This window comes from Megalobrama amblycephala, linkage group LG3 (genome assembly GCF_018812025.1).
Source record: "Megalobrama amblycephala isolate DHTTF-2021 linkage group LG3, ASM1881202v1, whole genome shotgun sequence".
Taxonomy (NCBI): Eukaryota; Metazoa; Chordata; class Actinopteri; order Cypriniformes; family Xenocyprididae; genus Megalobrama; species Megalobrama amblycephala.
Genome location: NC_063046.1, coordinates 4729906 through 4757445, shown reverse-complemented (window position 1 = coordinate 4757445; position 27540 = coordinate 4729906). Strand labels below are relative to the sequence as shown.

The 27540-nt window shown below is 39.2% G+C and overlaps 1 protein-coding gene across 1 annotated transcript; it reads right to left on the bottom strand.

Annotated features, from left to right (window-relative positions):
- Positions 1-1171: 1171 nt before the first annotated feature.
- si:ch211-201o1.1 (NACHT, LRR and PYD domains-containing protein 12) lies at positions 1172-27540 on the bottom strand. Its single transcript, XM_048183577.1, has 13 exons — positions 27038-27540; positions 15005-15092; positions 14391-14501; positions 14162-14275; positions 13875-14043; positions 13532-13751; positions 11712-13452; positions 10704-10874; positions 9538-9711; positions 9283-9450; positions 6216-6380; positions 5961-6007; positions 1172-2152 (listed from the first exon to the last, which is right to left on the bottom strand). The coding sequence occupies exons 2-13, from the start codon at positions 15073-15075 to the stop codon at positions 1632-1634; spliced, it is 3672 nt and encodes a 1223-aa protein (XP_048039534.1). The 5' UTR covers positions 15076-15092; positions 27038-27540; the 3' UTR covers positions 1172-1631.

Sequence of the window (27540 nt, the reverse complement as noted above, 5' to 3'; positions counted from 1 at the left end):
GATTTTAATTTTTTTTGGCTGAAAGGGATGTCATATGATAATACTAAAATGTATTTTTTTTTTTTGGTTGCATATTATTATTGTATTTTAAATGCGAATTTCTTTGCATCATTTATAAATGACAAGGCACTATAGAGGGATATACTACATGTTAGGATAGGATTAGAGTAGTTATAATAAACATGTGAAATATACAATTATTATAAGCTAAAAGAAACAATGTTGTGTCCCACTTTATATTAAGTGTCTTTAACTACTATGTACTAACATTTAAATTAATAAATTAATTGATACGAGTAGTTATAATAAACGTGAAATATACAATAGTTATAAGCTAAAAGAAACAATGTTGTGTCCCACATTATATTAAGTATCTTTAACTTTTAAACTAATAATTTGATATAATGCACTTATTGTGTACATACGTTTTCATATTGGACTTATATTTTTTTAAAAATCCCTGCATGTAATTACAGCTGTATTTAATTTCTATGATTACAGTAAACTTGACTTCAACGGGCTTAAAAGTAGACTTCAACGGGCACCAAACAGTTGAAGGTCATAATTAGTTTCAATGCAGCTTCAAATAGTTCTACACGATCCCAGATGAGAAATAAGGGTCTTATCTAAAGAAACCATCGCTCATTTTCTGAAAAAAATGAAAATTATATAAGTTTTAACCTTAAATGCTCATCTTGAACTAGCTCTCTTCTTCTTCTCCTCTATTAGAATTCCAGCAGTTAGACACTGCTAAGCATAATACTGCCCTCCACAGGACAAAGTTTGAACTAATTGTTATATACTATTGAACTAGCATATTGCATATAAAAATTTGTTCAAACTTTGACCTGTGGAGGGCAGTATTACGCTTAGCAGCATCTACACTGCTGGAATTCTAAGAAGAGAGCTAGTTCAAGATGAGCATTTCTGGTTAAAACTTATATAATTTTCAATTTTTTTCAGAAAATGAACGATGGTTTCACTAGATAAGACCCTTATTTCTCATCTGGGATCGTGTTGAACAATTTGAAGCTGCAGTGAAACTAATTTTGACCTTCAACTGTTTGGTGCCCATTGAAGTCTACTATAAGGAGAAAAATCCTGGAATGTTTTCATCAAAAACTTTAATTTCTTTTCAACTGAAGAAAGAAAGACATGGACAGATTGGATGACATGGGGGTGAGTAAATTATCAGGAAAAAAATTATTTAAAAGTGGACTAATCCTTTAACCTGCCCTTAAAACTACCCATACTGCCAAACCTGTCCCTAACCTTCCTCAACAGCAGCACAAGTGTTTTGGAATACAACATCAACACAATCAGTACATTGTACCTAAAATATATGTAAGTACATAGTAGTTAAAGACATACATACAGTGTGACCCAATGTTGAAATCATGTCATCACACTTATATCACATTAGGTAAAGGTTAAGTTTTATGTTTATTCAACTATAAATAACTATAAGTAAGCCATTTGTATGTTAAACGCAAACATGCAAAAAATTCATCCAGATACATGATTTAACTTCTATTATGTTCTAAGTGCTTGTGATTAAAAAAATAAGGTGTAAATCAGTTATTTTACAAAACATCTAACTTCCTTTTGAAATATCTGCTCAATCTCAAGGTCTATGTCAGCTTACATAGTGTCACTGAGGAGTCAGGCAGAAAAATAAACTCTGTGTATAAGGGGCCTTTGAATTCAGTGTGGTGCGTGTGTAGGTGACTGCATGTGTCATTACAAATACTGTAATATGACAGACTTCCACGTTCCAAGTCCACATAAACTCCAACACTTTTGGTCTGAGTAATCACTGGGAATGCACAAGTAATGTGATTATTGTGCCAGATTTTCGATTCGCCATTCAGAGAGAGGAGAGCAGGGAAAGTGTTATTAACTCCCATTATACTCTCATTTCTATCTGAGGTCTTATAGGCCACACCCACACCAACTCCACCATAACACTCAACTTCAAAGTAACAGCGACCAGTCAGAGCCTCTGTGCACATGGCCTGGGGATACAGTTTGAATCTTTCAGGATGATCAGGATATTGTTGCTCCTCTGTAGTTTCTGATATTTTCTGGTTTCCTTTGGAGAGTTTCAGACGTGGATGTACAGTGTTTAGATCCACTGTGAGCTGACAGGCATCTGCAGAAAACAGGGGATTTGTTGTCATTGGTTAGTGATTTGTGGCTAGTGGCGACAAACTTTAGAACTGTATCGAATGACAGAGAGAGGGAAAAAATCTCTCTCTCTCTCTCTCTCTCTCTCTCTCTCTCTCTCTATATATATATATATATATATATATATAATATGTTCTCATGCCTTCTGTTTTCAATTTCATAGTCAGATTTCTAGTAGTATGTTAATTAGATCAGTTCTCTTCCTTTCTTTATCTGTTTGTGTCCATGGTGTTACTAATTGATTAGGTTCCTCGTTTTAGGTGTGTCTTGACAGTTATCTCCTCTGTGTCAAAGAGCGTAGAACCCAAGAGGCAACACTTTGATACTTTTTGGGTTACAGCAACTAGATGCCGCTCCGTTAGCGCGGCCGCCATTATGGGCTGAAAATACTAACTGGACCATAGAACCCTTCACATCTTATGCACCCAAAATCGGCGAATTTCACTGCCAAATCAGAAGAGCAATAGAACAGTGTTTTTTTTTTTGTTTTTTGTTTTTTAATCAAATCACCAGTAAATTGTATGGCTCCTACAGTAAATGTTTTATTGTCTTATATATGTTTTATTTTACCAGTTGTGGAATCCAACCATTCAACCATCTGAGGTAACGTAGCCTACTTTATTGAGTAGCTATTTCCATTTTATGCAACTTTACACATTTATTAATAGGAAATTAATAATTAATAAATTTAAGATAATCATGTTTGCAGTGAACAATATATTTTAGACCTAGTGGAGTAGCTAATAGTAATAATATCTAGGTCTGAACTGAAATATATATTGTACATTTAATGGATCACGGTACAAACATAAAGATCTTATAATATGTGATGGATTGCTGTGTCCGTTATCACATAATTCCCACTTTTGGACACTTTTGCTTTAATGGACATCAAGCTGTTATATTAATATATTTAAAAATATGAATATATTAATATATAAGCTGTTATATTAATATATTTGTCCAACATTCCCGATTTTTCTGATGCATGTCCTTAATTTAATTTCATATGTTGGTAATAATTCAGTGTTTATAAGCCTTTTAAAGAATTTTAACCCAAACTGACAGGGTTTCTAGAGAGCAAAGGTTTTGTGAAAAAAGTGGAAGACTTTAACAAAGTCTGTAAAATAAACTGTAAAAAGGATTTGATGATCACTAGTGATAGTATTTTATTCTGTGCTGTCATCATTCAGGTTGGATTTCAGCTTTAATGAATGTTTTTTTTTTTGTTTGTTTTTTTTTTTTTTAACAAAGCATGATATTGCCATAGAAACTAGTGGACTGCCGACTCGCTTTCACCCCAAAATGGCGGAAACGCAGGGCTACTGCTGGGCGCTGGTGTTTCAATGGAACGTTCTATTAAGTGTCGCTTCTTGTTAGTGTGTATTCTTTGTCTGTGTGCCTTCATGTATTTAAGCCCTCAGTTTCTGTCTGTTCATTGTCTAGCTTTGTTTAACATCAGGGGCCCATTTCAATAAGGTGGCTCAACCAACTCAGAGTTAAAACTTGAACTCTGAGTTGACTTACTCTTAGATGGGAAACTCTGAGTTTTCAGTTTCAGAACAGCTGAATTGAGTTAGTTCAATCAACTCTTGAGTTAAGCGCATGCACCAAGGCAATGAAAAGCCATGATAAATAGAGCTCCGATATTATGTTTCACCATAGCAACAGCACCCAACAAAGGCCACATACACACTAGTTTCAGGAGTGACAACCGCATTTAAATGCGGGAGTGAATCCCCTAAATTATCATTACATGTTTGTAAGGAACATGACTCACTCTCAAAAAATGCAATGATTGACAGCTTGGAAACCATAGCAATGTTCTGGTGTTTCTCATGTTTGGTATCTTTTATTGTGACCAAAGTCATATTACAGTGACAAAACACGTTATTTTCAGCAAACACACTAACACAGTTGACGGAGGCATCCTGTTTTGTTTATGCTTGTACAACCACAGAAAGCAGGGTAAGTCAAGCCCGTTTCTAAAAGGGAGGTAACTTATACTCAGAGTCAGTAACCATGGTAAATTACTCTGTGAACCTAACCTGGTTGCGAGCAGGTTTTCTTCGGTAAACCCAGAGTTTCTTTCGGTCTCCTCCCCCTTTTTAAAGTGCAAGCGATGTTTAAATACCCATTCATTCATTCTTGCTGCAAAAATGCTTTTCTTACTAAATATTTTTTGTCTTATTTCAAGTACAAATATGTAAAAATCAAGATGAATTTTCTATATAAGAAAATTATATAAGATATTTAGTCTTCCTGGGGGGGATCTAAATTAAGGGCATTTTACTTAGGTAAAATTATCTTCCAGTGTGGTAAAAAAAAAAAATAATAATAATTTTAACGTACGAATCTAAGTACGAATTTACGGTAGCTCTGCCAACCAATGTCCACAAGGTTAAAAACAACATAAGAGATTAACTATTTCAGCAGTGTAGCAGTAACGTAACACGTTGGGTGCAGAGAACTAATTTATGACACGATTGATGGAGTTCGAATCTGACTTTTGCCGAGCTCGCTCTTCTCCCTTTTCCCATCACATAACACATTAGAAAGGCATTTGTTTTCAATAAAAATTAAGAAAATGTTCTAAATGTTCTAAGTAAATTGCCTAACTATTGTTTAATAATAATAAAATCATTTACACTCTGTTATTGTTGCATCCTGTTAATCTACAACAATTCTGTAGTGCAAATAGTATGTATCTGCCAGTATAAAGTATAGGCTAAGTAACATCTAATTACTATTTACACTTATTGCAATGAATATGCAAAGTAAGAAAAATGCATTTAAATTATTATTATTTTACTTTTTTTTTTTTTTTTTTTGCCCGTGGGATACCATGAAAATGAATATTAGTTCAATAACCTACCGTTCTGCCAGTTTACACCTCTGATAATAAAAGTTGTAAGAAGTATGCAGATGTCTTTTTGTTGGGTGCTGCTGCTATGGTGAATCGTAATATCAGAGCTCCATTGATCATGGCTTTTCATAGTCTTGGTGCATACGCTTTACTCAGAGTCAACCTACTCAGTTGATTGAACTAACTCAAAAAAATTTTTTTTCCCCATCAGAGTTGGTTGAACCTCCTTACTGAAATGGGCCCATGTGCAGCACTTTGGTCGACTCTGTCGTTATTAAATGTGCTACATAAATAAAGTAAACTGAAAGTAAACTGAAACTGAAAATATCTCCTTCATCGTGGCCTTTAGTACTGCTACCTATCGTGACGTGCACTGTATACTGGAATATTAACTGCATTGTGGCCTTACATTTTGTCATTAACATTAAGTGAGTTATATCACATGCAAAGCAAGTTGTGACATTTTGATTAAAGTTTACAAAGTCAAAAAATGTATAAAAAATAAATGACAAGATGAATCATTAAAAACACGCATTTAAAAAAAATGACTTCATGCTGACTTTAAAACAATGCATTGAATCACTGAAGCATTATCTCTAGTTTAAATGCCTGCATTCTAAGTTGATTTTCAATTGTTTTATGCTCTCAGCAGCCAATACACAAAACAGACTGTGGATATCACTAATCATTGTCAACCTTGTTTCAACTCATATTGAATGTTGTCTAGATCATGTTTTTTTTTGACCTTGTGTAGTATTGTTCATTGTTGTTCATGTTCACATCTGACACACAATCTTTGACATCAACAACAAAATATATAAAGTGTTGTCTTCTCCATTTTAAATGTTGATTATGTCTTTCAAATTAGAATATACAGTTCAATTTTGTGTCTGCATAAGATACCTACATTTGATCAGACCTGGTTTCATTCGACACTCTCCTCCATTTTCAACACTGGGGGAATATGAAAACACTAAGATTTAAAATATAAGCAACTTGCTAAAAGAGCAACATTTGAAATTACAGAGACTTGTAGTATTGAAAAATCTTATCCATGAAGGCAATTAGCAGAACAAGTATGATCATAGTGTCATGCCATGATGTCCTCTTAATCAAGATTCCTACATGTAGTGTATCAGATAATAGCAAAATAAGCACATACTATAGTTTAAAGGTTGGATCCTCTTTTTTAGCGGACAGCAGTTTCACCTCCGAGTCTCCAGGGTTGTTGTAGCTCAGATCCAGCTCTCTCAGATGGCCAGCATTTGAGATAAGGGCTGAGGCCAGTAAATTGCAGCCCACTTCTGTGATCATACACCCCGACAGCCTGCAGGTAATATTACAAAAAAGAAGTGTTTCTAGAGTAACTGATTCAAAAGTTATAAAAATGAATTCCAAAATTAGCCCAAGGACTTTTTAGTTCACGACAAATCATTGCCAAATGTCTTTTACACTTTATCAGGTAATAATATTTGACAATATTAGACCACACAGAAAGCTGTGCTTTTAATGTTAACTTTGTTGACTTTTGTAACTTTAATAGGGATTCATCTTTATTTAATTTATACAGTGAAGATTATATCTTACTTTTGATTACTTTATTGGTAACACTTTATATTTATTGTACATGTAACATATGTCCTTGTTACATGTGTTACATGTACTTACCATAGTAATAACATCAAATTATGCATAATTACATGCAACTAACCCTTAACAAAATCCTAATCATACCCTAACCTTATAGTCACACCTGCAAAGTCACAAAAGGTGAAAAAGGTGACATGTTTATGAACTTAATTGTTGTGTGTGGGGGGGGGGGACATTTTTGTGATTTTAACATGTAAACAAAGCATTCTGGTACACTCTGACAAGAACATTAACTGAAAAAACAAACAAAACAAAAAAAAAAACACTAGAGCTGGGCATTGACACAAATTTCACAATTGGGGTTTTCAATTTGATTTATCTTTGATTCAATATTGATTCATTTCGGGCCTATCAAGTACAGTACATGGCAAATTTCCTCAAAGAATAACATATCTCTCAACTAATGCTGTAACCTATACAGGGTACCACAGTTGGTACATCATAATATTAACAATAAATAACACATAAGGAAGTTTTTATAATTAACGTAATATAACTTTTAATACGTTTTAATGACTATTATGTTTCTACTTGTTTTTTATATAGGGCTAAACATTTAAATGGTGGCTGTCATAAAATGGATTTATAAATTCAATATTGATGCACGTTAAAGCTTCAGTCTGTTCTAGCGGTTGATAAACAGAACTGCATGCGTCTTGCAGAAGAACATTGCAGCTGGAGCTACTTCTCTCTGTTTATGGCTACGATGAGTCACGCAGGTACTGTGCTACTCCACAGTGGTATGACCTGAATGAGCCTAAAATAGTCTGAATATAAACATTTATTATAGGTATACCATAGTGATTCAGAATATTTAGCAAAATGCTCCTCTCAAAGTTTTTGTAGCTGACTAATGAGTTTTTGGCTTTTCTGAGGTAAATGTGACAGTAAATGTGACATTTTTATAAGCTGTTTTATTGACGCCTTTCTGTTGTTGAAACACTGATTGATCGATTCAATCTGGTCTCATGGAAAGACGTACCTGTGGGAACGTTTTCACGAGTTGCAAAAATATGCAAAAATATGTACCAATTGCAAAAATATGTACCAATACGTACATATCACTTCGTTTTATGCCTAAACAAAGAACGAAAAAGAACTTCGTTTTAAGTATATCTGGGCCTTTATGATTAGAGCGTCAGATTATGGATTAAATAAGACTTGTTTTTACGTCTCCTTGCACAATTTTATGTTATGACTTCAAAACGCTTTTTACCAAAGTGCACAATTTGTAAAATAATATATTTTGGACTTTGCATCAGTTAACCAGCTCCATATGTTTCACTTTTCTGACATAATAAGCAGGGAATGAAAGATGAAAACAAGCTAAAACATGATTACGGATGCTTTTTATGTCACATTTGCTTTTGTTAACACTATCGGGTAGGTTTTGGTGTAGTGTTGGTGGTACATTATTTAAAAGCACTACACTTTTAGCGGCACTCATCGGACAAAAATTCAAATCAGAACTGCGGTGATTCGTATAAAAACCAACGTCATAAAAATGTACCATATTCACATTTATCTGTTCCGGCCAAAATAATGAACATGCTTTTAGCGCCACTCAGTGAACATTTCACAGTGAAACTGCAGCGATATGTATGTATTTTATGACTCACAAAAACATTCCCACAGGTACGTTTTTCTAATGACACCAGGCTCGATCGATTACATGTGACATGATACAGATTTTGGTAAGTTGTTCTGTATCTTTCAACATACCTGAGGATGTTCATTAATGTTTATTTCGTGTTGTAACTAGTAAAGTGGAAGAGATGGTCAGTTCACGTGTGCTCTGCTTGAACTGGTGCTGCAGTTCTACAGCTAGATACTATTGCGCCACAGAGCACCAAAAAAGATTGCGACAGCTCGAGAGACGTCAATTGTCTCACTCCAGTCTATGGGAAAGTACCCCATTTTCGATTCTTGTGAGGTTTATTGTGCTTGCAATTTCATCCCAAGCTTTTTTTCCCTGAACATAGCACATACCGAACCATAATTAGAACTGGCTTTGCACCCTTCTACCTCCGCTCCCTCTTAGGAGTCTACATCCCCTCAAGAAGCCTGAGATTGGTAAGTGAGCGGTGCCTCGTTGTATCACAGAGAGGCACAAAATCACTTTACAGAATATTCTTCTTCACTGTTCCTTGCTGGTGGAATGATCTTCCTAACCCTACCCAGACAGACGAATCTCTGACAATATTCAAGTACCAGCTAAAAAACTAGTGTCTTCCATGAGCAATTAGCTGCATCACTATTCTTTAATTCCTCCCTGTTCTATCTTGTACTATTCTGAACGATGTATGAAACTTTTTATTACTACCACTTCTTGTGTTTATTGCCTCTTTAAGATAAGCTGCTTGTCATATTTGTAAGTCTCTTTGGATAAAATTATCTGCTATGTAACTGTATGTAAATGTAACTGTAAATGTTTTTTTGTTTTTTTTCCTCAATTCCCTCACCTATAGATTGAACAACAGTAATAATGATGCTAGCAAGAACCACTAATAAAAGAACTGTAGGTGACCTTTGGTGCTAATATTATAATTCAGTGATTGTGTCATCATAGTTGCACTTACCCCAGCTTCTCTAATCTACACTGTGGATCCTGTAGTCCTGCTGAGAGGTTCTCTACTCCTGAATCATGCAGATCATTGCTTTTCAGCTCCAGCTCCTTAAGGTGTGAGTATTTCAAAACTGATGCTAGATGTATACAGTTTGCCTCTGTGAGACCACATCTCTTTAATCTGTGGAGAGAGATCCATTACATCACACTCCGAATGACCAATGACAAATCTAAACAAACACTCTCTCACAAATAATACAATACTTACTTGAGTTTCTGAAGTTTACAGTTTTCACTAACAAGTCCATCGCAGAGTTCATTTACTCCATTACCACTTATCTTATTGTAGCTAAGATCCAGTTCCTTTAGGGGTAAGTTTGTTGATTTGAGAGCTGAGGCCAAATATGTACAGGATGTTGCTGTTAAATTACAGCCAGCCAGGCTGAGATGCAGAAACAAAAGAGTAGTCACCACAACAAATCAATGAGCAATAACCATCTACTCAGATTTTTCCACTTAAACTTACTGTAAGTTCAAAACAAAATACAAAATTGAATAAGGCATTAAATTGCTACATTTCTACAGTAATACCATAATGAAATATATTCTGAATCTATGAAAGTTAATTATCAAAACAACTAAATGTAGCTGAACACCTACAGTACACAAGTGTTAGTCTTTCAGTTTCATTATGTAGTCATTCAATGCATTTTGTGCCAAAGCAATGATACATAATCCAGTTTAGTCCACATAGACTGATGTTGAGCTCACTGTCTCAAGAGTTTTGAAAAACTGACCTAAATATTGAGAAATGGGTCCTAGCGATCCTTTAAAAAAAAAAAAAAAATGTATGAAGTGTTTTGGAAGTTGTAGTGGATTTTGAATGTGAAATTAACTGTGATGCCAAGTTGAAAGTTGGTTAGGAGAACCGTTTTAAGAGTATTGGAAAAGTGACCTAAGTATTGAGAAACGTGTGCTAGCGATTGTTAAAAAAAACTGTAATGATGTTTTTCCAAATGTTACAATTGCAAGTCACCTTTCTGATACTAGTGTGAAGCAGAACAAAACAACTCAGTGATCACATACAAGTTATTTACAGTATCCATAGTATGGCTGGATGGAAGGTTGTTCAGTCAGTAACAATGTAGTTTCGTCCCTTGCCTACTCAGATAAATCAGCCCTGCTTTGAAATTATGTTGATCATAAGTCTTCATTTCATTGTGAGTATACATCTTTTTGCACATATTTGAGAAAAGCAGGCCTATTCATTTCTTTGTGTTTAAAACATATAAATCAGTCAAAAATGATTCAGTGCAAGAAATTCTGAGGATTCTTGATTTATGTTGAAGGGATTTAAAATCACAACATCTATCTCTTAGAAACATAGGGTTTCTAAGAGATACCTCATACATATTGACTACTTAGACTACTTACTTCAGTGTGAGTAACTGACAATGTGGACTTTTTAAAGAAGAAAAAAGGATGTTCGCTCCACACTGTAGTTCATTGTTTCTCAGATCCAGATCTATCAAGGGTGAGATGAATGACTGGAAAGCTGAGGCAATTATTTTACAGGACTCATATGAGAGATCACAACAATCCAGTCTGTAAACAAGAGTATATTTACATTTTACTTAGTGACTGAAGTTGTTCAGACAAACCATTTATATTTATATTTAGTTACTGTGTGCATTTAAAGGGATAGTTCACCCAAAAATGAAAATTTGATGTTTATCTGCTTACCCCCAGCGCATCCAAGATGTAGGTGATTTTGCTTCTTTAGTAGAACACAAATGATGATTTTTAACTCCAACCGTTGCGGTCTGTCAGCCGTATAATGTGGGTCAATGGGAACTTCTTTTATAAAAGTAAATAAAACATGCATAGACAAATCCAAATTAAACCCTGCGGCTCGTGACGACACACTGATGTCCTACGACACGAAACGATCTGTTTGTGCGAGAAACCAAACAGTATTTATATAATTGTTTTACCTCTAATACACCACTATGTCCAACTGCGTTCAGCACTCGGTTAGATATAAATACTGTTCGGTTTCTCGCCCAAACTGATCGTTTCGTGTCGTAGGACATCAATGTGTCGTCACGAGCCTCAGGGTTTAATTTGGATTTGTCTAAGCAAGTTTTATTTACTCTTATAAAAGAAGTTCCCATTGACCCACATTATGCGGCTGACAGACCACAACGGTTGGAGTAAAAAAATCATCATTTGTGTTCTACTGAAGAAACAAAGTCACCTACATCTTGGATACCCTGGGGGTAAGCAGATAAACATCAAATTTTCATTTTTGGGTGAACTATCCCTTTAAAATGTGACAATGGAACAAAACCATTTAATAATATTTTAAATATATGGAGGTGTAGCAGTGTACATATTATGAACTATTCATATACAATATGAAAAGAAAAAAAAAAAACTGACCTGGCCCTTTTGCAGATTTTGAGCACTGGCAGCAGTCTTAGCTGGTTTTCTGTTGATGTGCGGAACTTCTTCATGTCAAACTCGTCTAATACCTCCCCAGATTTCAGCAAGACATAAGCCAGTGCTGACCATTGCTCTGGCTCCAGCTCACTACCCAAGAGTGTTCCTGATTTCATGGCAGTCTGAATTTCTTTAACAAGAGTGTTGTCATTCAGCTCATTTAAACAGTGGAACAGATTGATGATTCTCTCTGGTGATTGTTCCTGTTTGATCTTCTTTTTGATGTAATGCACTGTCGTGGGTTTACATGAACTGCCTTCAGTGAGAAGGTCTTGCAGGAGATTGCAGTTAGGGTCAACAGAAAGACCCAAAAGGAAGCGAAGGAAAAGGTCAAGATGTCCATTTTCGCTCTTTAAAGCTTTGTCCACTGCACACTGCTGTACATCAGAAAGATTTGTGGATTCAACATTTTCAAGGACATTTTTCCCATCATTAACACATGCAAAGTGAGCATATATTGCTGCCAGATACTCCTGGTAGCTCACATGTACAAAGCTATAAACCTTCTCCCTGTACACTCCCTGCTCTTCTCTGAAGATCTCTGTGAACAATGAGTACTCTGAGACATTATCATCACCATTTGTCAGATCTTCTTCGTGGAAAACAAAATTTTGCTTCTCCATTTGCTGAAAAGCCAGTTTTCCCAGATTTAGAATAATTTTTTTGTCACCTTCAGACAGTTTCTTTGGATTATCAGCATCAGCTCCATTGAACTTCTTGTGCTTGAGACTGATCTGAATGAGCAGGAAGCGAGTGAACATCTCAGTCAGAGTTTTGGGTATTTCATTAGAGTTTCCATCACTCATTATATTTTCCAGCACAGTGGCAGAAATCCAGCAGAAGATGGGCATGTGGCACATTATGTAGAGGCTCTGACATGATTTGATGTGTTTGATGATTTCACTTGCCAGCTTCTGATCACTGATTTTCTTCCTGAAGTATGCTTCCTTTTGATTGTCATTGAAGCCACGAATCTCAGTCACCCGATGGACAAACTCAGGTGGGATCCGATTAGCTGTTGATGGTCGTGTAGTTATCCAGAGTAGAGCAGAGGAAAGCAGATTCCCGTTAATGAGGTTTGTAAGCAGAACATCCACAGGAACTTTCTGTTTTATATCAAAGCAAATGTCATTTTTTTGGAATTCAAGAGGATACTGACAAACCTCTAAACCATCTAAAATGAAAAGCACTTTCACTTTTGAAAGATTTGCTTCTTCCAGATCAGGAGCATATTGATGAATCAGCTGTAGAAGACTGCAGTTCTCCTTTTTCTGGTTGAGTTCCCGAAATAGTAAATGTATAATGATGTCAATATCTTGGTTTGTTTTTCCATCTGCCCAGTCTAGAATGAACTTCTGCACCGACACATGCTTTCCAATGCCAGCTATGCCTATCGTCTGGACTGTTCTTACTTGTTTTGTTCGTCCTGGCAGCGTCTTGAAGATGTCATTACATGAGAATAAAGCTTCTTGAGTGGTTCTGTTTTGTGAAATCATTTCAATCCTTAACACCTCATGTTCATTATTTATCTCTCCCCTTCCACCCTCTGTCATGTAGATATCTGTGTAGATCTCCTTCAATAAACTCTGTTCATCTTGAGATGAATTTCCTTCATTTATATATTGACATTCATTCTTAAGCTTTGCTTTATTGGCATCTGTGATTTTTTTAAGTGGATTAGCTAGATGAAAGTAAGAAATGTTTAGATGCAATGAAAAAAAAAAAACTTAATTTAAACTTATATTTAAGAATAGTCCTACCATTTTCCAGGAAGTGAAATGTGATCCTCAGTGCCCCCTCTCCTCCAAAGCTTTCCACAATTTTCTTAGCAGCATCAGAGAGATTGAGCTCTTCTGGCTGATTCCCTAAGCATTCTGGGTAATCCTCAGATAGTTCTCTTTTGAAGGTTTTGAAAACTTCTGTTCCCATGTGTCCCATAATATCAAAAAGCATGGTTCGACTATCTGACACATTAGATTTCTGTGATAAAATGAAAGAGTATCCAATAGAAAAATGTTTATCAACCATGAATTATATAAATATTTGTTTTAAAATGAAAATGTTTGTTAAATAACTGAAAGGATATTTCCATGGAAAACTAACCACAATGTAGAATTTATTGTGGCCTTGGTGCTCTTGCCCCATACAGAAGCTACAGATGTGCATGTTATCTGTCTTACAGAACACCACTGGAGCTCCGGAATGCTGCTGACAGGCTGTTTTAACAGGTCTGTACTTCACCTGCTCTTGGGTGTCTTCCACAGACAACATCCTGCAGGAATATTCAATATTAATCAATTAACTATTTCAAAATAACTAGTCATGCTATAACTATTTCTGCATGTTTTTTTCATTTTCATGCTAACTATAAATGTTTAATTAGACAAAACTTTTTTATATTTTTCTGTGCTCCACCGCTGAAGTCCAGTGGCAGAGGAATTGATCTGTCACTCTTCAGAGACAGATATGACGGTGTCGGTGACTCTGATTCCTCCTGTTTGGTGCTATCAATAAAACACATAATGTTTGTCACTGGTCAACAAGTAGGTTTATCTTTACACCTGAAAAAAGTTTATACTCGATACTCTTATACTCTGTAAATGTTTCATTAGATCAAACCTTTCTATATTTCCCTGTGCTTCATCACTGAAGTCCAATGGCAGAGGAATTGATCTGTCACTCTTCAGAGACTGATGTGATGTCGGTGAGTCTGATCTCTCATGTTTGGTTCTAAGTGGGGAAAAAAAAAACGTGGACTGAATGAATTTGTCACAAATAAACTAGCATGTTTTTTTTTTCTATTTCTCAATAAAATTGAATAAATAATTCATTTTATTTTTGTGCCGTAAACAAATAATGGTAACATTTTACTTAAAGCCTTTATATATATATATATATATATATATATATATATATATATATGCATTATAAAAAAGTATTTTATTACATTAATTAAGCCTTGTAATGCTCCTTATAATGCATTGTATGGTTTCATGAATAATTTTAACCACAATTATAACACATACAATTCTTATCACCATTAGATAGTATATTGCATTTAAACACAACAAACAACCAATTTCACAAGGAATCTGCAACTATTATGATACATTTTAACTTTGGTTAACTGGAAACTGGAAAGTGAATTTGTGCTATCTTTAAAATAAACTGCATTAAATCAATACAAAGTGTAATTGATCTTGAAATGTATGTGACTTTCTCACTGTCCTCACCGTTGAGAGTGAAGTTCTTCTTCTGGACTGCTCATAGTGACAGAGCCATCATCATTCTCTCCAGCACCCATTATTAATTAATGGGTTCCTGTCAAGATACAAATGTTTACTTTTTGGCTGCCATTTTTTGTATGGAACTCTGAATGTAAGTTCTTATTTTGTTTAGTCTCCTTTTTGAAACCAACATACAAAACAGCTGGAAAAAAACACTCATTTGTGTAACTGAACTTTTTACTTTAAACCTATATGGCCCTGTCCCACATCATACGCACTTTCGGTCTTGTGAAAATGGCTGCCGCGTGCGCATGTCCCTTAAGTCCATGATTCCGTATGGTGTTCCATTTGTCAATTTTAGGTTTTAGAAGGGTGCTCGCGAGCGCCACCCTTGTGGTCGAAATGCGTTCTCGGTACGCACGTTTGCTCACAGCAGACTTCTTCTCAGTATGGAACGCGAACGGGGCCAAATATCTTTAAACGAAACGCGTGACTTTTGACCGTGTCAACACGCACTGTTTGTTCGCGTTAACGCGTCAATTTTTTACGTGTTTCTTTTGTATGTGTAGACATGAACATTCTGGTCGTGTTAAGGCGTCAGTTGTCATCGCGTTACTTTAGTACATGTAAAGACGCACAGTTTTACCATGTTAAGACGACAAATTTGAACGTGTTTCTTAACGCGCACATTCTGTACATGTCGAAGTGTAATATATATATATTTTTTTTTTATTTTTATTTTTTTTTAAGCCTAGGCTACATACATATTAATATAAAATATTAATTAATTGCTTAACTGACTACTGTGCTATCGTAAAGTAGCCTTATGTTACAATGTATATTAAGTAGGCTAAATTCTCAATATTATACAATTATTATCATTTATCTATATGGGTTATTGTTTGTTTTTTAAAGTTAGGCTATATATAATTTCTAAGTGTATGAAGGCTAATTTACACAGCACATATTTATAACTGAACACACACACACAGTGAACAAAGTGAACTTTATTCACTTTCACATAGCCTAATAATGTTTTTGTAATTTGGTGTTTGGTTGGTTGTATAGTTTGTTTATACTGTTCTGTCTCTGTTTTGTTTCCAGGAACATCATATTGGCTGCTGCAGGCTGATGAGTTGAGTTCTATAATAAAATTACTTCATTATATTTAAAATATGTTTTGATATTCATTTTATTTGTATTATTAATATTTTATTTACCCATAAACATGTCTTTAGGAATCCATAAGTTATAGAGACAAGAATAACTTTGTGAAACCTTTGGGGGCAGTTTCCCAGACAGGGTTTAAATTAAGACAGGAGTAGGCCTAAATCTGCTTAATTGTGTTTTTAAAAATAAAATGGCTTTCTGAAACACAGATTAAGTACAGATTACTAACAAACAGAAACTGAAACTGATGTGTGAATTTTTTTTATTTATTTTTTGCATTAAAATAATTGTCTTTTGGTTTTTTTTTATGGCAGTCTTTTTTGCTGCAGTTTGTTTTACAGTTTTTTCAAATTGCTTAGACACTAAAAGTGTGACCTGAGGCTCACTCACTGAAACCATTCACTCATGTACAGAGTCTTAAGACCAAGTCTGCAAAACTACAAGCACATTATGCTTTACACACAGTTTGCAATTGAAAAAAAAAACCTTTTTGCAAAACTCTAAACACAGTTCTCTACATTAGATATGTCATTCAAAACTAACAAAACCTTTTTTTGTCGGGGGTGGTGCATTGCCATTTACTGATGACCTATACAGCCAATGATCATGTGTGAAAACACTTATACATAAATTGATCACTTAGAAATCAAAACTCAGGTTGGAGAAAGAAAGACTATGCATACAAGCTACAATATATATTGTTTCATAGTAGCTTCAGTAACAAATTCAAAACAAATTCTGCTGCAAAGCGGCTCTAACAAGCCAATATAGTGTCAATATTCAGCTCAAGTGACTTCAGTGTTGATTCAGTTCAGTTGATTTCAGTTCAACTGTAAAATTCCTCAGTTGTGCATATTTGTGTGTAGTTATACTCAAAAACAACATTTTTGGAAGAGTTAAAATAGTTTTGCACAAAGTGTTGCTTTTGCAAGAGATGTCTGATGTTTTGCATGTTGTGTGTTTTGTGTGTATAGAGTTACAAGAAATGGAGCCATATTTTCAGAAATTCTGTGTAAGCAATTAGATAAAACTGTAAATGAATCCTGTTTATTTTAGTTCAGGACTCATAGTCCAGGTGTTAGTAATCTGTGCTTAATCTTTGTTCCAGACAGCATTTTTTTAACCCACAATTAACTATTCATTTAGGCCTACTCTTGGCATAATTTAAACACTGAGTCACGCGTTTCGTTTAAAGACATTTGGCCCCGTTCGCGTTCCATATCTCCGACATTCAAAGAGGCGTTACGTCACGAAAGTGCGGACTCTAGGAATACCATGAGTGTTTAGGGTGCCATCTGGGACAGGGACTGTTACTGATTCACAGACCTTACACTACAGTACAGGGTTGGGTGTATCTACCTCATGTGTCCCCTAGACATGTGAAATTGACCCAAACGTATAAAAGTTTAAAACTAGCTAAAACGTATACAAATTTAGCTCATAACAATTCTTATTTAAAATATTAAAGTAATTTACATTAAATCTAATTAAATATAAAAAAGTCAAGTTTGTCACAGCATCCACTGGCTAGAGGGTTAACTCGAGAACGAATTGAAAAATGTAGAAGCCTAGGCAAAAGTCAGCAGAGGCATAAACTATTATACAATTGTATCTTAAATTTACAGATATAAATATTCAGCTATAAAAAGTTGTTTGTTGTTGGATATTATTTAAACTAACTGTGGTATTTAGGCCTATAAGTTTGTAAGAATGTCACCTAGAAAAGAGAAACTTTAACGTGCTAATTTAAGGAAGTATAACCATTAAAATGGACCCCGTGCAATAATTTCTGGTCTCCTTATGTGCACCGGTGTCAATGTGTTGCCTACTTAGCTTGGCAAAATGCACGTCAATCGAAAGATTTAAAACGCTTGAACATATGACTTCGGTAATCTATTTGTAGCAGTTCTGTCTACTTTTGACAGAAATTACAAATAAGAGGTGTGCCCCTTTAATTACACTCATTTGGTGGTGTATAAATGCCCCCGTAGGGGCGCTATGTGTGTGCGTCTTCTCTGTCTCAGGTAGCGAGTCATCTTACTTCCGGCAGGGCGTGTGGATGTTTGAGGTAGGAGCTGTTGGCAGTGATTACGGTCTGTTTGTGGGTTTATTATACAGGGTTTCATGGGAGGTTTTTTTTCTGTTAAAGGGTGGACTGAGGAGCTTTGTTGGATGCCGTCTGTTTCTATAATGCGTTTAGCACGCAACAGTTGTGTGCCACGTGAGCCGCATTGCAGGTATGTTTTGTTTTGAGCATATAACAGTATGATTATTAGCAGCCTGCTGGTTAACCCTTATGTTGTGTATTTTACGTTTAAGGTGCGGACCAACATGCAAGTGACATTACAGTGGGCTTTCTGTCTCGTCTAAATCTGTTTCCATTGCTGTATGGTTTCCTGTTGTGTTGACTGTGTCGCTCTGCCTCTACTATACTGTGTAATTGGACCTTGTCGTCACCGCGATCGTTGCTTCGTTCCCGTGAAGTAAGGACGACTGGATCGCAGCCTATGGTTCTCTCATTGAACTGGACTGGTTTCTCCGTGCTGTACACTAGTTTCACGCCGTGTCGTGTTACATCGTGACTATTATTAATCGTTTGTATTTGCAGCATTCAACACCTGCTGAATCGGATGGACTGAGGTTTGGTTTGGCTTTTATCAATTGAATTTGCGTGAGTAACAAACTGAAATTTAACGCTTTAAAGTGGTGTGAAACCGGTCACTGGCCACTTAACGGTCACCAAGCCTTTCTGTTTTTCTTTGTTTGTTCGTTTCTAAGTGCATTGTTTTTGGTTTAGTTATTTTGTTTTATGTTTTCTTCTGATGTGTTTCTGAGTTTGAGATTTATACATATTTTGTCTTTTGTGGTTGATTTAAATTGATTTATTTATTTTTGTTTTGTTCTTGTTGATGCAAGTTAGTTGTATATGTGTTTTTCTTTGTTTTGTTTGTGATCATATTGTTGGCTACCTGTTTCTAACCAGATATCCACTTGGTTATCTTAGGGACTGGACGCAGTCCCTTGACCAGTTTGGTAGGATTGACCTGGTGAACTTGCATATTGGTTGAAGTTGTAATGCATGTTTGTTTTTTTTATTGTTTTTAAATCAACCTTGTCAGTGGTTGTTTTAGTGTGTTTTGTTTTCTTCAGAATTGGGGCAGTCCGCTGCAGAGGACCAGTGTCTCTCGTTGCTGTGGTGGTGGGTCTTTTTCTCCTGAACGCAGTGAATCACAGTGAGGTGTGGCGTGCTGTGGAGTGAGTGTACACATGTGATTGCTGGTTCCCTTGGATTAGCGTGGCCAACCCCCAATTCTGAATCTGGTAACTTGTGTGAGAGTGACTGTTTTATTGAATTAAAGTGGAATTTCTTATGTCAAATAAAGATCATTGTTGAACTTGAAACCTTGTCATCTGATATCTGAGTCAGCCAAACCGGACCTGTGAGTCTAAGGTATTTCACTGTGAAGGGCGATCCCCGGTAGTAGGCCCCCGGGGTGGCGTAGTTGGTCATCTAGATAGTTGAATTCCCTCAATTTACTTACACTGCCACATTTGGCGTATAGTCGGCAGGGTGTATTTGGCTGTTCAGATTCAGACCTTGAGTAGATTTGTCTCTTTCTGGTTTTGTTTGTATATATTTTTTTTTGCAGAACATTGGTGACTGTGCAGTGGAGTTTTTGATTGGGTGAGTAACCTTGGCAGAACATTATGGACAACGAACTCCAAGAGATGAGAGATTTAGTGGCCCAATTAAGGGCAGACAATGAGAAGCTGCGACAGGAGCGTGCGGTGGTTGAGCAGCTTGATCCTGGCGGAGCTTCTGCTAGCACAGCGCGGCCTATTACGCCTCAGTCAGCTGATATGGGTGCCAGTGTGGTTGAGCGATTTGTGTTTGTTCCAAGAGACCGCCGCTGTCCAAGTTTTAACGGCAGGTCTGGTATCGGTATTGACGAGTGGGTCGATGAAGCCCGTGCGTGTATGCGTCTCCGTAATATGACACCCGCCGAGCAGGCCTATTTTCTGTATGATCATCTTGAAGGAGAAGCCCGGGACGAGATTAAATATCGGTCAATTGCTGATAAAAGCGATCCAGACAAAATTGTTTCAGCACTGCGCAAAGTATATGGTTGTGCAAAGTCCTATATTACATTACAGGAAACATTTTTTTTGCGGCGGCAACAGGAGGGAGAAACCTTATTAGAATTCTCCCTGGCTTTGCTGAGTCTTTTTGAGAAGGTAAAAAGACAGTCACCGCACGCTATTTCTAATGGCGATATTGTCATTAGAGATCAATTTGTTGAATGCGTGTCTGATAATGCGCTTCGTCGAGAACTGAAACAATTGATAAGACGACAGCCCACTGTAACGTTGTTAGAGGTCCGGGGGGAAGCAATTCGTTGGGAAAGGGAGGGAATGCCAGGTGGTGCCAGGGGTCGAAGTCAGTCGGTCCCTTTGGTAAGTGGATTTCAATATGAGGTCCGGGGAAGTCCTGGTTTGGGTTCAGTTCGGGGGAATCAATCGTCAGAACTAAGTGAGCTGCGAGAGATGCTGCGGCAGCAACAACAGCAGATAGATCTGCTTACCCAAACTATAGCCCGTAACCAGAGTACTTTTTCACGTGGTCGTTCATCTCGTTCAACCCAATTGATTTGTAGAAGGTGTCAACAACCAGGTCATTTTGCACGTGAGTGTGATGGGGAGCGTTGTCCCCCTCGCCCTCCGACTCGCCCTTTTGTTGCTTCTTCGCCCGGTGAACAAAGGCCACTGTCTGGCCCTAATTCTTCGGAAAACTAGTTCCTACCGGGCTGCAGAGCCACAGTTCGGTAGGGAGCGCACATGGCTCTCGTGTTTTTAATGTAGATGAGTCGGCATCCCGCTTGGTTTCCTCATGCCCACACCTCGTTGTTAATATCGGGGGTGTTCCAGTACCCTGTTTAGTAGATACCGGCTCCATGGTGTCAACCATTACAGAAACCTGTTTTCGGTTGGGGTTTGAACCATGGGGTCAGGATCGTCTTCGATCGTGTCACTGGTTGCAGCTCCGAGCAGCTAACGGACTTGAAATTCCGTATATTGGGTATCTTGAATTGGATATTGAATTGTGCGGTAGTAGAATCCCTGATTGTGGGGTGTTGGTTGTCCGTGATCCTCCTGGTGGTGGCACAGATACTCCTGGTATTCTGGGAATGAATGTGCTCAGTCGCTGCTACCGGGAGCTTTTTGGTCGTCACGGATCCACTTTATTCGAGTTACCGTTTGTGGCTCAGGATTTGAAAATTACCCGAGCATTCCAAGAATGTCAAGTTACTCGTTCTTTAGATTGTGGCCGTAATGTGAAGGTAAGGGGGCGGAGTGTGTGTCGCATTTTAGGCGGCACTTTGAAATTTGTAACTGCGACGTGTTCATCCTCGCTTGCTGGTAAAACCGTGCTATTTGAGCCCCTTGAGACTGGGTTGCCGGCGGGATTATTGGCCTCGCCATCTTTAGTGCAGGTAAATGGTGGTACTGTGGCGGTCCCCGTTGTTAATGTTGGCACTGTCGATGTAGTGCTTTATCCCACTACAGTTATAGGTAAGTTGAGGGAAGTATATTTGATGGGTCTACCCGATGGACTGACTGAAGTCTCATTTGTTACTGCTCAGGTGGCCTCCTGTGAGATTTCTGCCATGTCAGAACAGATTGAGTCAGTCGATTTGGGAGGGTTATCGTGTGAGGAACAGGGGCAGGTTAGGGCTCTCCTTCAGGAGTACCAAAGTGTGTTCTCACGGCATGAAGGAGACTTGGGTTGTACTAACCTCCTCTCCCACGAGATTCCCCTAACAGATGATACACCGGTTCGACAGCGTTATAGACGTATTCCGCCATCAGAGTATGAGTTAGTAAAGACTCACATTAGTCAGTTGCTTGATGCGCAAGTAATTCGAGAGAGCTGCAGCCCATACGCCTCTCCAGTCGTGTTGGTGAAGAAGAAAGACGGTAGCCTGCGCATGTGCGTAGACTACCGTCAGCTTAATTCTAAAACGCGGAAGGACGCTTTCCCATTGCCTCGTATTGAGGAAACATTAGATTCCTTGACAGGTGCCCACTGGTTTTCTACTTTAGATCTGGCCAGTGGGTATAATCAAGTTCCTGTCTCTGAATCCGACCGCCCCAAGACTGCCTTTTGCACGCCATTTGGGCTATTCGAGTGGAATCGGATGCCCTTTGGCCTGTGCAACGCGCCCAGCACGTTCCAACGCTTGATGGAGCGGCTTTTTGGTGACCAGCGGCACCAGTCCGTCTTGTTATATCTCGACGATATCATCGTGTTTTCCTCATCCGTGCAACAACATTTGCAGAGACTGAGGATGGTGCTGGGTCGCCTAAGAGCCGAAGGACTCAAAGTAAAGCTGGGGAAATGTGCATTTTTTCGCGAAAAGGTAAGATATTTGGGGCATGTAATTTCAGCCCAGGGAGTGGCGACAGATCCAAGTAAGGTGGAGGCTGTAGCTCAGTGGCCTTGTCCTAGGACGGTGTCAGAGCTGCGAACCTTCTTGGGGTTTGTCAGCTACTACAGGCGTTTTGTAGAGGGGTTCGCCAAGTTGGCGGCCCCGTTACACCAAATAGTGGCTGAACTAACTCGAGGTAAGTCAGGTAAGCGTAGTCCGGAGTTGGCAGTGGTGTGGACTGCCCAGTGTGAGGAAGCCTTTCAGACCTTAAAGTGTAAGCTTACGACTGCACCAGTCCTGGCGTATGCAGATTTTACGCAACCCTTCATACTTGAAGTTGATGCCAGTTATGCAGGGCTGGGAGCAGTGCTTTCACAGGAGGTTGGTGGGAAGGTTAGGCCTGTTGCTTACGCTAGCCGTAGCCTTCGTCCAGCTGAGCGTAATACGGCTACATACAGCTCTATGCGACTCGAGTTTTTGGCCCTTAAGTGGGCCATGGCCGAAAAATTTAGAGAATACCTGTTGGGGCACAAGTGCTTTGTACGCACCGATAACAATCCGTTAAGTCATTTGGCTACAGCCAAGCTAGGTGCTACAGAGCAGAGGTGGGCTGCTGAATTGGCCGTGTTTGATTTTGAGATCCAGTACCGGGCGGGTAAAACTAACCAAAATGCTGATGCACTGTCGCGGTTACATTCTGCAGGGCAACAGACTGATGGTAGTGACTCGCTAGGGGTGGTTGTGCCGGAGCTGTTGAGGCGAGCAGTGACTATAGAACCAGTGCAGGTGACCACGTTGAGTGCAATGCAGGCTTTGCCGAGTCGTTCAGCGCCCGACATTATGGCTTTACAGGAGACAGACCCAGTTATAGGGGAAGCGTTGAAGTTCTGGCGCCAAGGGCAATACCCAGGGCCGCAAGAGCGGCGACTCTTGTCCAAGCCAGTGACCATACTCCTTCGACAATGGGATCGGTTAGTGGAGCAGGAGGGCCTGTTGTATCGCAGGGCTTTCCGTCCTGATGGAGGAGAAGTGGTGCTTCAGGTTGTAGTGCCGGTAATCTTGCAGCCAGAGGTATTGACATCATTACATCAGCACCATGGCCACCAAGGCGTTGAACGTACCCTAGAACTGGCACGGCAGCGATGCTACTGGCCAGGCATGTCTGCCGATGTGGCCCGTTGGGTTCAGGAGTGCGAGAGGTGTCAGCAAGCCAAAGATGCGGCACCAGTTGCTCGAAGTTATATGGGGCATCTGTTGGCCTCCCGGCCAAATGAGATTGTGGCTATCGATTTCACGGTGTTGGAGCCATCTCAGGCTGGGCAGGAGAATGTGTTAGTAATGACGGACGTATTCAGCAAGTTTACCGTAGCTGTTCCTACGTGGGACCAGCAGGCTGGGACTGTGGCTCGGGTCTTGGTGGAGGAGTGGTTTTTTAAGTTTGGGGTTCCTGGGCGAATTCATTCAGACCAGGGCCGCAATTTTGAGTCCAGCTTGATTCAGCAGTTGTGCAGTCTCTATAAGGTGGGTAGGTCTCGCAGCACTCCATACCATCCAGCCGGCAATGGCCAGTGTGAGAGGTTCAATCGGACCCTACACAACTTGCTGCGAACCTTGCCCACCGAAAGAAAGAGAGACTGGGCATCTTGCCTAGCGCAGGTGCTGTTTTGTTATAATACCACTCCCCACCAGGCCACCGGTGAGTCTCCCTTCTTTCTAATGTTTGGGCAAGAACCCAGGCTGCCTATAGATTTCTTGCTTGGCCGGATCCAAGAGCCTGTGGCAGGTCGAGTACACCGGTGGATTGAGGAGCATCAGGCACGTTTGCAGGTTGCCATAGATGGTGCACGTGAACGGCTGCAGGTTGTGGCAAGCCGCCGTAAGGCGGGACATGATCAACGGGTAAAGGAACTACCATTGAGTGAGGGCCAGTTGGTTTACTTGCGAGACTACAGTGTCCGGGATCGCCATAAGATCCATGATCTGTGGAGTTCCACGGTGTATCAGGTGATTAAAGCCCCTCGGATTGGCAGCTCTGTGTACACGGTGGCCCCGGTCAGTGACCTGAATCAGGTAAGGCATGTCCATCGTTCCGCCTTGAAGCCCCGTGTCCAACGGGAAACGGCATTAGTTGATTTCCCAGAGGGTCTGGTTGACTTACCGGTGCCTTTGGAGACGGAAGTGGAACTGGAAGATGGGGATTTGGCATACGTGGTGTCTGAGGCTCCATCGACTGGTTGTGAAGGGTCCTCTGTAAGTATGCCCCCATTGGGAGCAGTATGTGCCACTGTGCCCCTTGTGGATGATTCAGGGGTAGTATCTACAGCAGAAGCCAGCATAGGGTTATTACCTGTGTTAAGGCCCCCTTCTTCAGAACCATCTAATCCCTCTGCGGTGGTCCCGCGTCGAACAGGACGAGTGGGGGCAGGTCAACATTCTAATGTACATCATTTACCGCGAGCTATCAGTGCTGGAGGTTTAGGAGCTCTGGACTCCCCAGCGTGTGGGGCTAATGCTGTTATGGCTTTGTTTAGGCCATGGAATTAAGATATTGGGTTTGGTGGGGTTTAGATGTTCCACCGTCGGGACGACGATGACAAACCGGAGGGTAGATTGTAGCAGTTCTGTCTACTTTTGACAGAAACTACAAATAAGAGGTGTGCCCCTTTAATTACACTCATTTGGTGGTGTATAAATGCCCCCGTAGGGGCGCTATGTGTGTGCGTCTTCTCTGTCTCAGGTAGCGAGTCATCTTACTTCCGGCAGGGCGTGTGGATGTTTGAGGTAGGAGCTGTTGGCAGTGATTACGGTCTGTTTGTGGGTTTATTATACAGGGTTTCATGGGAGGTTTTTTTTTCTGTTAAAGGGTGGACTGAGGAGCTTTGTTGGATGCCGTCTGTTTCTGTAATGCGTTTAGCACGCAACAGTTGTGTGCCACGTGAGCCGCATTGCAGGTATGTTTTGTTTTGAGCATATAACAGTATGATTATTAGCAGCCTGCTGGTTAACCCTTATGTTGTGTATTTTACGTTTAAGGTGCGGACCAACATGCAAGTGACATTACAGTGGGCTTTGTGTCTCGTCTAAATCTGTTTCCATTGCTGTATGGTTTCCTGTTGTGTTGACTGTGTCGCTCTGCCTCTACTATACTGTGTAATTGGACCTTGTCGTCACCGCGATCGTTGCTTCGTTCCCGTGAAGTAAGGACGACTGGATCGCAGCCTATGGTTCTCTCATTGAACTGGACTGGTTTCTCCGTGCTGTACACTAGTTTCACGCCGTGTCGTGTTACATCGTGACTATTATTAATCGTTTGTATTTGCAGCATTCAACACCTGCTGAATCGGATGGACTGAGGTTTGGTTTGGCTTTTATCAATTGAATTTGCGTGAGTAACAAACTGAAATTTAACGCTTTAAAGTGGTGTGAAACCGGTCACTGGCCACTTAACGGTCACCAAGCCTTTCTGTTTTTCTTTGTTTGTTCGTTTCTAAGTGGATTGTTTTTGGTTTAGTTATTTTGTTTTATGTTTTCTTCTGATGTGTTTCTGAGTTTGAGATTTATACATATTTTGTCTTTTGTGGTTGATTTAAATTGATTTATTTATTTTTGTTTTGTTCTTGTTGATGCAAGTTAGTTGTATATGTGTTTTTCTTTGTTTTGTTTGTGATCATATTGTTGGCTACCTGTTTCTAACCAGATATCCACTTGGTTATCTTAGGGACTGGACGCAGTCCCTTGACCAGTTTGGTAGGATTGACCTGGTGAACTTGCATATTGGTTGAAGTTGTAATGCATGTTTGTTTTTTTTATTGTTTTTAAATCAACCTTGTCAGTGGTTGTTTTAGTGTGTTTTGTTTTCTTCAGAATTGGGGCAGTCCGCTGCAGAGGACCAGTGTCTCTCGTTGCTGTGGTGGTGGGTCTTTTTCTCCTGAACGCAGTGAATCACAGTGAGGTGTGGCGTGCTGTGGAGTGAGTGTACACATGTGATTGCTGGTTCCCTTGGATTAGCGTGGCCAACCCCCAATTCTGAATCTGGTAACTTGTGTGAGAGTGACTGTTTTATTGAATTAAAGTGGAATTTCTTATGTCAAATAAAGATCATTGTTGAACTTGAAACCTTGTCATCTGATATCTGAGTCAGCCAAACCGGACCTGTGAGTCTAAGGTATTTCACTGTGAAGGGCGATCCCCGGTAGTAGGCCCCCGGGGTGGCGTAGTTGGTCATCTAGATAGTTGAATTCCCTCAATTTACTTACACTGCCACATATTGTACACCTAGGCTACTATTTAAACCCATTTATTACCGACTGTAATTTCAAAAAGTGCTCCAAAGTTGTGCAGGGTAACATAACGTCAGCGGGTATAGGCTAGTAATTTAGTAATATAGCATAGATTAAACCAATAATGATTAAACATATAGATGAACATTGTTTAAACTCACCGATGATACGTTGGCCGGCGACACTTCACTTTCACTTTAAGCTTATGTGTCGCAGCATTAAATAGAAACAGGGAGGAGTTCTTTTTGAAGCAGGTGTTGAAGCAGGTGTTAAAGACGCTGTACTGACATGTCATTTACAAGTGAACATTTATTTGACACTTGAGCATAGTAAAAGCTCATTTTAGTTTGTGATGCTCTCACTGCAGTGATGCTGTCTACATCGTCATTTAATTAAGCCATAGCAACGTAAGAAGGACTCGCTTCGAATTACAGTGGAAACTGATTAGCTTATTACTATTTTTAAAATGCATGGATCATTTAAATGCTTCCCCCCCACATAGCAAACAGACTTGGCCCAAATGTGGCCTCATAATGGCACTGCTGGCGTGTTGCCGGCACTGGCATGCATCATGTCAGCCAACCGTGGGCCATGTGTGGCAATGATGGCACTGCATGCATGACGGCAGACAACATTTGGGCCGATTGTGGATGTGAGGTGTGTG